Genomic DNA, 13,999 nt, shown 5'->3' on the forward strand with positions numbered 1-13,999 from the left:
CATAGTGGCTATATCAATTATATTTTTATCTACAGTGCACAGGGTTCCCTAATTCAGTCTTGATTCTATTCCTTGAACACACCAAGAGTGTTCCTTCATCAGATGTTTGCATTTTCTTTCTTCTGGAATGCATATTTTATATTTCTTTTTATAGAAACTTCTCTATCATTCACTGCTCATTATAAATCTTAACCCTTCAGGAAAGCTTTTCCTATCTCCTCGAAGGTGGACTACTCTTTCCCAATCACTATTTTCCCATTAGCCATTTCTGCCAGCACTTCTTCATAGCATTTATTTACTTACCATTATATGAAATTATATTATTATTAATTATTATTATTTTTAAGTTGCCTGCTTATTGTCTGACTCTTTCTCTAGAAGATGATCTCCATGAGAGCAAGAGCAAGACAGCTCCCTTCCTCCTCAAAAAAATGGAGGAAAAAAATTTATTGTCTTTATTCCCACTTGACTCTAACATTCAGGGATAAGGACTGTGACTTCCTCGTCTTAGTTACCACAGTGGTCATTGCAGTTCCTGTCTCTTGGGGATCCACCAAAATGAATTTATACTGGAAGTAAAACATAGGGCTTGACTTATTTTAAGAAAGGGAGTGACACAAAATTTTAAAAACATCCTAAAAGAAGGTTAACTTTACAGAGGATTACTTGTAAAAGATTGCCATAAGGGGAAAAAAATAAGGTAGAAGGAGGTATGGAGATAGTGATCTTAAAAGAGCATGATAATTGAATTTTAAGACAGATAAAGATTTTTTAAATTTATTTTATTGAAGTATAGTTGATTTACAATACTGTGTTAATTTCTGCTGTACAGCAAAGTGATTCAGTTATACATATATACATTCTTTTTATATTCTTTTCCATTATGGTTAATCACAGGATATTGAATATAGTTCCCTGTGCTATACAGTAAGACCTTGTTTACCCATTCTATATATAATAGTTTGCATCTGCTAATCCCAAACTCCCAATCAATCCCTCCCTCACACCCTCTCCCCCTTGGCAGCCACAGGTAAAGATTTTGAGTCTTTGTTTTGTTTTGATTGTAATTGAGATATAATTTGCATAAAATAAAATGCACATATCTTCTGTTTAGCTTGATGAATTTGACAGTTGTACATTCTTCTGTGATATCACATAAACTAAGATGAAAATCTCATGTATTACCCAGAAAATGTCCTGATACCTCTTTTCACTCTTCTCACCCCATCTCCCCACCTGATGAACTACTTTCTTCTCCTTACTATTTCTAAAGACAAATTTTACCTGTTCTTAGACTTCATGTAACTGGAGTCATACAGTATGTACTCTTTCTGTCTGTATTCTTTATCTCAGTATAATATTTTTGTGATTCAGTCATCATGCTCCATCTATCATTAGTTTGTTCTTTATTGATGTATAGTAACTCTATTATTTTAATAAGCCATAATTTATTTACTCTCCTATTGATAGATTTTTGAGTTGTTTCTAGTTTGCAGCTGTTGTGGATAAGGATGTTATAAACATTCTTATACAACCATTTTTCTTTGTGGATATATATTTTCTTGTATCTAGGAAGGGTAGATATATACTTAACTTTGTAAGAAATTGCCAAACATTTTTCCAAGTAGTTGAACCATTTTACACTCTCACCAGTAGTATGCAGAATTTCATTTGTTCCACATTTTTACTAACATTAGTGTGGCTAGTATTTTATAGTGTGGATTTCAGAGATCCTAGTGGGTATGAAATGGTGTCTCAATATGATTTTAATTTTTATTTCCCTAATTACTAATGATGTTAATTTTTATGTGTCTATTAGCTTTTTTTAAAATTAATTTGTTTAGATCCTTATTTTTGGCTGTGTGGGGTCTTTGTTGCTTCACGTGGGCTTTCTCTAGTTGTGGCTACTCTTCATTGTCACGTGCGGGCTTCTCATTGCAGTGGCTTCTCTTGTTGCAGAGCACGGGCTCTAGGCGTGCAGGCTTCAGTAGTTGGGGCACGCGGGCTCAGTAGTTGTGGTGCACAGGCTTAGTTGCTCCACGGCATGTGGGATCTTCCTGGACCAGGGCTCGAACCCATGTCCCCTGCATTGGCAGGCAGATTCTTAACCAATGTGCCACCAGGGAAGTCCCATTTAGCTTTTTATATATCTATTTTTAAAGTGTGTTTTTATGTATTTTGCCATTTTAGTATGTTATTTATAATTTTACTGTTGAGTAGCAGAAATGCTTTATATATTTGAGTCATATGTGTATATATATATATATATATTTCCTAGTTTGTAGCTTGCCTATTCATTTTCTTAATGTTGTATTTTGATAGGCACAAAGTTTCAATTTTGATAAAGTTTAGTTTACCATTTTTTATTTTATGGTTAGTGTTTTCTGAGTCCTATCCAAGGCATCTTTGCCTTCCCAAGATCACAAAGGTATCCTATATTTTGTTCCAGAGACTCTCTGGTTCTGATTTCTATATTTAGGACTGTGATCCATCTTGAATTAAGTTCTGAGTATAGAATGAGTTAGGGATTGAAGTTCTTTTTTTTTTTTTTAAATACTGGTATGTAGTTGTTTCAGTATCATTTGACTTTCCTCATTAATGACTTGGCACTTTGGTTGAAACGAATATTTGAATTTTGTTGTGAATATATATATTATACAGATTTGATTACAATCTAATTAGAACTCTCTAATTTAAGTGGGATGTACAAGCTAATCAGTTTCTTCCCAATTTATATGTACTTATTTTAGGAGAGATCAGAGTGGCCTTTGTCCTGTATAACAACTTGGGTCCTTATTTGTCCACGGAGAATGCCAGCATGAAGTTGGGAACAGAGGCTATGTCCACCAATCATTCTGTTATCGTCAATTCCCCAGTTATTACAGCAGCAATAAACAAAGAATTCAGTAATAAGGTTTATTTGGCTGATCCTGTGGTGTTCACTGTTAAACACATTAAGGTAAAGAAAATGGCATGTGAAGTTTTTTGTCCACATTATCTATATTCGTTATAACAAGAGCATGAAGTGTTTTAATTTTCTTTTTCTTTTTCCCTATTTTTTGACATATAGCAATTCATTGTCTATAAAATGATTAGTGATTTTTTTTCCAAAATGAGAGAGGAGAATAATTCTTGTATATGTATATACTTAAGGTAACAACATTCATAGATGGATTTATAAATGCTTCTCTATAATTAAAAAGAGCTAGCAATATGTTCAGTGGAACTCAGCATAGCTCAACTGATGTTACAAGTAGTTATGTCTTTGTGTGTAGATATATTTTTATGTATATGTAAGGATTGTATTGTAAATTGAACAAAGATTTTTTAAAACCATACTATCAGAAGTTCATTGTATAGAGCAATTCTTTGCTTTGCAGTATAAATTAATTGATGTGATTCTGAGACAATGATACTAGTATTCCTTCAATATTACTTTTGAAAAATGAAGTCACCTCTAATCAGGGGGATTAAATAACAACATATATTCAAATTTGCTTAGAATTGATAAGCCCCACTTAATATGAAAACTCTGGTAGACCTCTCCACAAAAATTGAAACATAGTGTGAAGTTGTGTTAGATGTAAAGAAAATGCCTACCTAATTTACATGATCAAAAAGTAGTTATTGGCTTTGTTGATGTTTTTTTCCTGTAGCAGTCTGAGGAAAACTTCAATCCTAACTGTTCATTTTGGAGCTATTCCAAGCGCACAATGACAGGTTATTGGTCAACCCAAGGCTGTCGGCTCCTGACAACAAATAAGACACATACTACATGCTCTTGTAACCACCTAACCAATTTTGCAGTACTGATGGCACATGTGGAAGTTAAGGTAAGATACATACCATAAAATAAAAATGGCTTAGCATACAGTTAAGACATTAACTGTAAAAAGTCCTAACTCCATGTCCAACTTGAGTGTGTTTCTACTTCCACAGTAATTCTATTCAAGAACTCTCTGTTGTTCAACCCATATCCTATTGATGAGTCAAAGAACCCTTTTTTTCTATTGTCAGTATAGTTTGTAAAATTGAAATTTGCTTATAAAATAAAATTTTGCTAAGAAAACTTCCCCTATTCTTCCCTGCTTTTATTTTGTGTGAGTAAATATCAAACCATATCCTCATGAACAGGGCAAGGTAGGACCCCAGCACCAAAGGCCAGTGTGATAGGGTTAGAAAGCTGGGATCTAGTAGGCTGAAGACTAAGGAGCCATGCATGGGATTAAATACTCTCAAAATGAGTATTGGGAAAATAGCTGTTAAACACAGTACACAAAACATTGTAATACATAGAGCCTGGCAAATTCTAACATAATGTAATCATTCTGTCCATTCAAGAAGACACTATTCTAAGGAAAAATCTAAGTGATAGGTTGTTTCCAAAATCAGAAACGTGGCTAACTTGGCTGCATCAGTCTGTTGCCAAGTGACTGGTAGTCTTGGAAGGCAGGAAGAGGATTTAGATTTCAGATATACTTAGGACATAAAAATACAAAGGGATTATTAGCTTGGTTATAGAAATTGATAGCTGGGTTAGTAACAAGAAATTATATACTTGTGAATTCTCATCTTCCTGATGTCAATAAAAATAGAGGAAGTATCACTGTCCAATACATTTTAAAACATGAAAACCATGGCAAAGGTTTTATCCACCTGATACCATTTATCCAATAATTTCATCCAAAATTTTCTTTGACTCTGTTGAACTTAGAGATGATGCAAGTATCTTAGAGGGAGACCAAATCCAAGCCCACTCAGGACCTTAGGAATAAATTACCTTAGCTGTGTCAATGCAGTCAAATTTGATCTTTAAAGGACTACAAACCGTAATTTGTCAGAGCTTCACGCATTGATCAAGCTTAGTAAGATTGGCTGCACTAACAAATGTTAGGTTTAAACCTGGAATGTATTCGTATCGCTCTAGGATTCTATCTTTTCAGTTTAGGGAATAAATTCAAACACAGAAAAATGGATCATATTTCAAGCAACCACAAAAAAATAATTTTTTGCTCAGTTCATTGCATAACAATCTCTACCCAGTCCATCACTCAAGCATCTCGACTGTGACCATTACTGTGTGTCAACAAGAGATAAAAATAGGTGGAAGTCAATATTTTCCTTTGACAGTCAGTCATACAGTAAGCATGCCCTGGATTTCTTGTATCACAATCTCTTGCAATTGCCTGGGTCATTCCCATCTTGATCACACCACATGATTTTGGCACTTGAAAAAACGAAAAACAAGCAGAATGATCATCCCTGGAAGTCCAAAAGGAAACAAATCAACCAAACTTACATTAGACTAATGTCTAAAAATGAATGCTAATTTATTCATGCACAGTGAGATATGCAACAGCCAGTTAGAACAGATATTTGTGCTTGCTAGTTATCACTTCCTAACTCCACAGGAAAATCTATAAAGGAAACAAAATTATATTCGAGAATTTTGCTTGATGAGAGCAAGAAGAGTTAGCTGAGTAGTCTTGTTGCTATTGCTATTAAGCTGTGGTGTCCTAATGAGTGGGTCTTCACTCCAGGGTTCTACCTGTGTACTGAGTAGCCTTTTCTATCATCTGTGTTACCTCTGCTATTCATTCAGTACTTCCTTCATTTTTTTTTCTAACAATTTTCAAACACCTGAGGAAAGGTATTGACATGTTGCCTGCTACACCGTAGGCTGTCAATAAATGTAACTTCCTCCTGATTTGCCAGAGATATCACTAGATTCCAGCATTCTGGTGAAGCTTCTGGCCCTCGTGGAACTTGCGTTTCTGAGGGGAAAGAAAGGACAGAGAAGTGAAGCTGCAGTCGTCAATGTGATGTCTTATAATTGAGGCCCACACTGTGATTTAGGGACACAGAGGGGGATCGTCTATCTAAAGCAGTACTGGTCAGAGAGGGCTTATCAAAAAAGTGGCCTTCTCTGAAGCATGGGTAGGATGAATTTAGTAAGGTAACCTGTGGAGAATTTGTATCAAGCACATTCTTGGAAGATTTTCTTCACTTTGCTTTGGGTGCACCATTCTCTCTTGCTTCTTTCCTTCCTCAGCAGCTGGTCCTTTTTAGCTTCCTTTACTCATTCCTCCTCATCTCCACATCCTCTTGTTGTTGCTCTGGCCCGGAGCGTAATCCTAGATGTAGTCTAGGCACTATCCATTCTTTCTCTGTAGTTGATCTCATATGTCCATATGGCTGTAAACATCATCTCATGATTCCCAGACTTCTATCTCCATTTCTTAACTCCAGACTCCTAGATACAACAGTTAACTTGATATATCCACCTAGATTTCTAATAAGGGTCATAATTCTAGAACTACACTTTTGGTGTTTTCCCATCTGTCCTTTCCTTCTTAGTAAATGGTTACTCTGTTCTTCCAGGTGGTCCAGCCCTAAACCATACACCATCTTTGATTTGTTTCTTTTCACTCACACTGCACACCCAATCTCATGAGCATATCCTGCCAGATCCAGCATCTGACAACTTAGCATCTTCATTGCTACCACCTGGATTCCAGCCCTTAACCTCTCTCCTCTGCTGTTTGGTTACAGCCCTTTAATTGGTCTCCTTGCTTTATTTCTTGTCCTTCTTAAATTTATTCTCAGCGTAATTGCCAGAGGGATACTCTTAAAATGTGAGTCACTCTTCTGATTTATTCTCAAAAAGCCATACTGTAATCCCTTTAAAATGCAGATCAAGTACTTCACACCTTTGATCCAACCTGAATAACTTCTTATCTCAATAAAAGCAAAGTCCCAAATCCTGACCCCTTTAGAAACTCTTGACCTACTCTGCTACTACTCTTCCCCTTGCTCACTTGGCTTCCTTGCCTTTCCACAAACGCATCAGGCTTGCTCAGGTTAGACTTAAAGTTTCCCTTCTCCTACCCTTCACCCCCCAGATAGCCACAAGGTCAGCTTTCTCATCTCCTTCAAGTCTTTGTTCCAGTGTAACCTTCTCAAAGAGGCTTTCCTTGTCTACCCTTTTAAAATTTCAGATTACCCCACTCCCACAAAATACTGTGGGAAATAAGGCAAAACAGGTCCCTGGCCTCAGTCAATTTATACTTCATCAATGGAGAGAAGTATTCAGGCTGGTTTTTGAATGGGGTGCTCAGAGAGGTTTCATAGCTCTGAGGTCAATTTCATAGGTCAATTTGAGCAGATAAAAGAAGGAAAGGGATGCCCCAAGGTGGCAGTGTTGCCAAAACCTGGCCTCAGTGTACGGGCACCAAGTTGAACCTCGAAGACTGAGTTTTGGGTGAAGTAGAAAGGAATAGCTTTATTCTTTTGCCAGGGATAGGGGGCCACAGTGGACTAATACCCTCAAAAGTCTGTGTCCCCACCTGGGGGTGGGGTTGTAAGGAGTCTTATAGTAATGGTTCAAGGGGCAGTGCTGCTGATAAGGATCAGCGTGCATGCAGGGCCTGCATTCCTTCAATCCAGAAATCATTTGGCATCCGGTGGTCTTGTGATAGGATTCTGTGGTTCTGGAGGTTATCGAACTGTGACCTTCTCTCTGCAATGAAGAATGCTTCATCAAGTAGTTAACATCTTCCATTTGGTGAGGGTTTTAGTTCTACAGAGGAGCTCAAAGATATTGTTATATGTATCTCTTGAGGAGGAACCAGGATTCTGCCCCAAGGCATCACTATTATTTCTTGACTGCTTCTCCCTTGTCTCTGTATCCCCTCCCTTCCCTGATTAGCAACTGTTTGAACCTGCCCTTTGGAACTCAGGGGAATGTCATGGAGATTGAATGAAGCCTATTTCCTACAAACAAGAAATGGGGGGCACAGAAAGAATTTTGTGCCTAGGAGCCCCACAGGGTCCTGCTCAGTTTCAGGAACACAGCTGACTAACTACTTTCGAGTTTTCTCTACTTCTCTTGTCTAAGGAAACATTTGGTTGTCTTCTCTTTTAGATACAAAAGTAATAATTATGGAAATGTATGTAATTTTATATCAAACTGTGGTAGTATGCATGACATTTTAAAAACTTTTCCATTATTGGAATCACCTGGAGGTTTATTTGTCTGTTGTTCAGTAGAGTGTTGAATACACTAAATTCAAATGTCTGTCTCTTCTCATACCAGTGATTCTCTTTGTGAACACTCTTTGTGGGTGGAGTATTTTAGTTTGCAGGATCATGTTTCAAACTAATTGACTAATTAACATTTCTACTATGGTTTTGTACACCGCAGTAACAAATGCTTTAGAAAATGGTCTGACAATTTATATCTCCTATAGCTTTTTCCTCTACCCAAATTATAATTCTTTAGGGATAATAAAAAAAAAGTCTCCCTACTCATTTCTGTCAGTTCAACTTGACATTGATTTTTATTATCTTTAAAAGGCTTCACTTTCCTTAGTTAGATGCTTGCATCTCTCTCTTTCTCCTTTTTTCTTTTGAGCTTAGTATATCCTATTGCCCCTACCCCAACTTTACCACAGTCCAAGTATAGGCATTATTTTGCTATTTAAAATCATTGTGTTTCTTTTTAATTTTAGTATTGATTTAAAACAATGACAATTTGGAAATTTTTAACTTCATACCATGGATTCTGTGTGTCAAATATTTTATAACTACACTTTTTCTAGGTTAGAAGAAAATACACTGTAAGGTTCTGCAGTTGCATATGAAGAAAAGTACTTGCATTTCAAACAGAGTATTTTTACTTTTTTAAAGTTCAAAAGAAAAGTTAGAGTTTAAAAAATGATTTTATTAGTGAAAAATAAAATGTTTAATGTATAATGCTAAAGGTTGTACACTTCCATTCCCAAATTTTTATGTTCATTTTGTATTTTGCCATCTATAGTGCAGTGGGACTGAGGTGAAGGTAGAGATTAAAAATCATAAATATTACATAGTACTTTAAACAATGTATTTATTTACAAGAAAAAAAAAAACTAGACAACTCACAAGTTGAATACCCTACAAATATGTAAAATTCCATGAAAACAAAATGGTTTCAAAAATGATCAAAAATGTAAGATTTTATTATATTATCTTAAATATTAACTCTATCAAAAAAATTGACAACCACTTAGAACCAAGAACTGTTCTTGGACCTTCTCATCAAGCAGTTTTATAATGATATGTTTCCTTCCTAGGTTTATTAAAATCTGAAATTATTTATTTGCTCTTTTATTTTCTGCCTCCTCCACTGGACCCAAGCTCAGTGTTAGGAGCAGAGACCTGAAAGAACTGAGAATCAGTCTTTCAGATTATCTGGGGAAAGACTCTTCCAGGAAGATGGAACAAGAACAAGAACCTGAAGCAGGGGTGATTCTGTGATTCTGAAGAACTGCAAGGAGAACAGTGTAGCTGGAGTGGAAAGAAAAATTATTTTATTACTTATTTTCTCCACTCTTTTTATAGAACTTTTATAGAAAAGTTGAAAGAGTGTTACAATAAACACTCATATACCCCTTTTTCTGAATTCATATTTAAATTTTGACATATTTGACTGTCACTCTTCTGTGTATGTACATGCATATATATTTTGCTGTATTATTTGAATCATTGGAAGTAAATTGCTGATTTTATAATATTTAATTCCTAAATTTTATAGCAAATAGGTTTCAAGAACATGCTCTACCATTAAAACACATAAGAAATTTAACTTTGACTAAATATTATCATCTACTGTATAATTCATACACAGATTTTCTAATTATCCTGATAATGTCCTTTACAGCCATTGTATTTCCACTTAGGGCCTGATCAAAGATCACAGTACCTTTAGTTGTGACATTTCTTTGCTCTTCTTTAGAAGTATCCCTGCCTGTTTCTGTCTTTCATGAAAATGACACTTTGCAGAGTCCAGGCCATTTGTCCTGTAGAATGTTTCACAATCTCAATCTTTCTGATTTTTTTCTCATAATTAGATCCAGGTTAAACATTTTTGACAAAAATACCCTGTAGGAGATGCAGTATCCTTCCCATTGTATCAGGAAGCCCCTTATTGGAGTTACTAAGTTTGATCATTTTGTTAAAGTTACATTGTACAGGAACATTGAAGTTTTTGTAATTAAGAGGAACATGTGGAAACATATCTGGAAAGTTTGTTTTATTAATCTCAGTTTATTTCATTGTAATCTGTTAAGTCTACCCTTTACTTGTTCCTCAAATAGTTAAGTACTGTCTTTGTGACAGGCAAAGTTTATGATCTAATTAGTAATACAGATAAGTAATCAGCATAATCTATATCTTATAAGAAATGTCTTATTGTTGTGGTAGAGAATGCTGTAGAAACACATGGGGAAAAGCCTTAACTTGACCTTGGGGGGTCAGAGAAGATGCTCTAGATGAAATGACATAACTTTAAGCAAAATGAGAGCAACAGGCTTGAAGTAACTTGAAGTAAGGCTGCATTTTTGTGGTTTTGAAGTGTATATTTTCAGTAAAATTTATATTCAAGATAGTATTAATTACACTCTTCTGATTGTTTTTATTTCTGAGTTGTAGTAGAATTTTTAAGCAGAAAGAGACCTGCAATCTTCTCATATGCACGCTAGATCCTTACCCTTACAATTTTCAGGTTCTTTATCATCTTCAGTAAATAAGCATGGCTAGAAATAGCAGCTGGAGATGCATCTGCAATTCTAGTGAGAAATATAAGTAATAAAGTTTATGGAGATTGCAAAAAGTAGATATCTGGTGAGGACTAAACTCTCAGAAAGGCCCAACATGTTCAATGATAGAGGAATTAATATCATTTCTTTAGTGTCTACATACATTATCTCATTTGATCCACAGAACCAGAATAGGAATTGTCATCATAATTTATTTTCCCATTTTATAATTTGCAGGGAGGTTGGAATAAGAAAAGTTTGGAGGCTTAGGGTCCTGATTCCAGTTCTTTAAGTAATTGCCTCTATCTTTAGCAAATCATTTGGATTCACTGTTCCCATTATTAATCAGTTAACGGAGAGTAATAGAATTATTTCTAACATTATCTCAGGATTATTTTGGGGGATTGAATAACAAAATCTATTAAAATCTTGTTGAGAATCATAAAGTTTTCTGAAAATATAATTTTTTAATTCACTATATGCTTAACTGTCCTCAAAACCTTTGAGCTCTTGATCCTGGGAGTAGTTAACTATCAAGACCCAAATAGTTAATTGAGTTTCTAATAACTGATAATCATCTACCTGCACCTGAAAGAAAGACATTTAGGCCAGTGCTTTGCATCACTGTTCACAGTGACAGATTCTTTTTATCACAATGAAATTGTCAATTTTTTTTAGTATATTGGCTCTACTCACCCAATTTACCCATGCTTGAGAAAGTATAATCAACCAGTCAAGTAAAAGACGCAGGCGTGAAAACTTTCTCCATCCTAATATTCTAAAACTATCCTTAATTGTTTATACTGTTCTTGGTAAAAATTAGTTGATATGTTTACTAACTGTAGTCTATTTGCTCTGGGTTGTAAAATTTTACCCCCCCCTTTTTTTTTAACATTCAGACCCTTCTGTGATTGTTTTTCTTTTTTCCTGGCCTATTTCATTCTACTGTGTCTAGTAAATAAAGTCATAAAGCTAGAGAACTATTGAACTCTAGAGGAATTAGGCTAGATTTTCCAGAATAGTTTTATAGATTTCTAAGATAGGCAGTAAGGTCAACTTGTGTGTAAGATTTTAAAAGCATGTGAACAAAAATATGGCTGAACTAAATTATTTTTCCTACCTTGTTATAGACCATTCAGAGAACTGCCAGTTTCCTTTGTGTATTCTCACAGCATAAGCATTATGGTTTAAAGATCTTCTATGGTTGGTTACTTGCTGATTTAAAAAGCCAATCATGGAACTTTTAAGTTGTTAATTTTGTAAAATTTAATGTTAGCTCAAGCTATTGACTCGAGGCCTTTGGGATATTTGTCCCCAGGGTTATTATTTGGAAGATCCCTACTCTGTTTAAAATGCAATAAACTTATTCATGAGAATGGAAAAAGGAAAGCCTAATAACCATTATCCCCTTTTTCTTTTTCCTGAATTTGGTATAGCTAAGAAAACCAAATGAATATGAATAATGAAGTAAAAATGAGATATATGTATGTGTGTATGTGTGTATATATTTATATTTCCATTTTGTTTTATTCAGTACCTGACACACAGTAGGCATCCAATGTTAGGATGAATCTACCAAATTTTATTAGATGTTTTTGGCTTGGTGTATTTCCTATTTATTTGGTTTTTATAATGTAGTTCTGCAAAATTACTTTCTCTGTTAAGCCTAATTCTATTTGTCTCTATTTTAAAATTTTCTTTCTCATTGTGGTAAATTTATCATTCCTTACATGCCAAAGGAAATGGCTCTATAAAAAGAATGATATTTAAATAATAGTAGGGGCTTCCCTGGTGGTGCAGTGGTTGAGAGTCTGCCTGCCGATGCAGGGGACACGGGTTCGTGCCCCGGTCCGGGAAGATCCCACATGCCGCAGAGCGGCTGGGCTCGTGAGCCATGGCCGCTGAACCTGCGTGTCCGGCGCCTGTGCTCCGCAACGGGAGAGGCCACAACAGTGAGAGGCCCGCGTACCGCAAAAAAAAAAAAGAAAAAGAAAAAGAAAAATTACAGGTAAATAATAATAGTAAACATATCTGAGTGATTCAAGTCTGGCATTTCTATGATTTCCCTTCACTTATACTTCAGCTCCTCTATCCCATTCCATTGCACCTAACCCTTTAAGAAGTACTTTCAAAAATTGTGTGTGTGTGTGCGTTTGTGTTTTAATGAAAACAATCTTAAACGAAGTTACCCATTTTGTCTGAGAATCAGGAAATTTGCTGAATGATCCCCAGCAAACTTTGTTTTAACAAAACCACTGGATTTAATCATTGTATTTAAAGGATAATCAAGAAGTTTTCACCTGTGAACCCTACCTCTGTTTAGTCCTAAGGGGCTTAGTATAATTGAGTCTACAAAAGAAATGTAGGAGAGGATCTGTGGTCCTCCGCACTGTTAGCAGTATTGTTAAGAGCATGGAGTATTCGGCCACCAGTTAGGGTGATCAACCTTTTAGAGAGCCAACCAGGAAACAGCACTACCAGATCAAAAAATATACTTAATATGCAATAAGTAATTATGCACCTATGTGTTATTACTACTTAAAAGTGACAATTAGAAGTATTTAATGCTAATTGATAGTAGTGCTAATAGTGTGAATACCTATAACAATATTTTTAAATGCGTCTTTCCATCCTCTGATACAGCAAAAGTCTCTATTGAATATTTAAAATTTCAGGCTATATTATTGCACATTTTATAAATGTGAGAATTAAATAAGTTAGTACAACAGAGTAATTAAACATATATGACCTATATTTAATAAAAATATGTTTTTTTCTATGTGTATTTTTCATTTTTTTAATAAAGTTAAAACTGAATATAGTCAAAAGTAAAATTCACTTTGATCTGAAGTTCTGATTTTATCAAGCCCATATTACATTGATTCCTGGTGTCAATCCAATAGATGACATCAAAATAAATATCTTCTCAACAAAAGTGTTCAGCTTAGAGTACTTAGGATTTTAATGAATAGCTTTACTTTGTAGCTTTGTAGACTTGTAGGAATTAGTTCCCAGCTCTCTAGAAATGCCCATCCACTTTGTATGTACAGGCTTGTTTTGGTAAACCAGCTGTTTGTCAATTTGTTCTTCTGCATCTGTGAATTCATCATATTAGCTGTCCATGTCTAAAATGTTCGTGATTTATAAACATTTCCAAGCACATTGGATGTCAGCATAAGCTTAAACACTATCAGGGATAATGGTTTTAGAGCACTGAAATAGTTGTACTTTATGAAGTAAAGACTGGATCCCAAGTAAGTTATAGTTTTAATAAAGAAATGCTAAAGTCCTGTTAACATGACTGTCCTTTTCTGATGACATTTTTTTTTTGGAAACAGTCTTAAATCCCCAAAATAAATCATGTTTTTCACTGTAATGATTTTTTTGTTCTAACCTACGCAGAAGTCCATGCAACTCGGGTA

General features: G+C 35.1%; 1 protein-coding gene across 33 annotated transcripts in view; it reads left to right on the forward strand.

The window, feature by feature from the left end:
* ADGRL3 (adhesion G protein-coupled receptor L3) overlaps positions 1-13,999 on the forward strand; it is a gene marked incomplete at both ends in the record, with an annotated part of 582,832 nt that overhangs the window by 454,873 nt on the left and 113,960 nt on the right. For 32 of the 33 annotated variants that reach the window (XM_079704517.1, XM_079704528.1, XM_079704539.1 and 29 more), the window contains 2 exons: positions 2,751-2,959; positions 3,657-3,833. In XM_079704517.1, coding sequence (XP_079560643.1) covers positions 2,751-2,959; positions 3,657-3,833 — 386 coding nt within the window. The remainder of the gene's footprint in view (positions 1-2,750; positions 2,960-3,656; positions 3,834-13,999) is intronic. The other variant, XM_079704524.1, reaches the window with a different exon arrangement.

This window comes from Hyperoodon ampullatus (genome assembly GCF_949752795.1).
Source record: "Hyperoodon ampullatus genome assembly, chromosome: 1".
In the NCBI taxonomy this organism is placed as follows: domain Eukaryota; kingdom Metazoa; phylum Chordata; class Mammalia; order Artiodactyla; family Ziphiidae; genus Hyperoodon; species Hyperoodon ampullatus.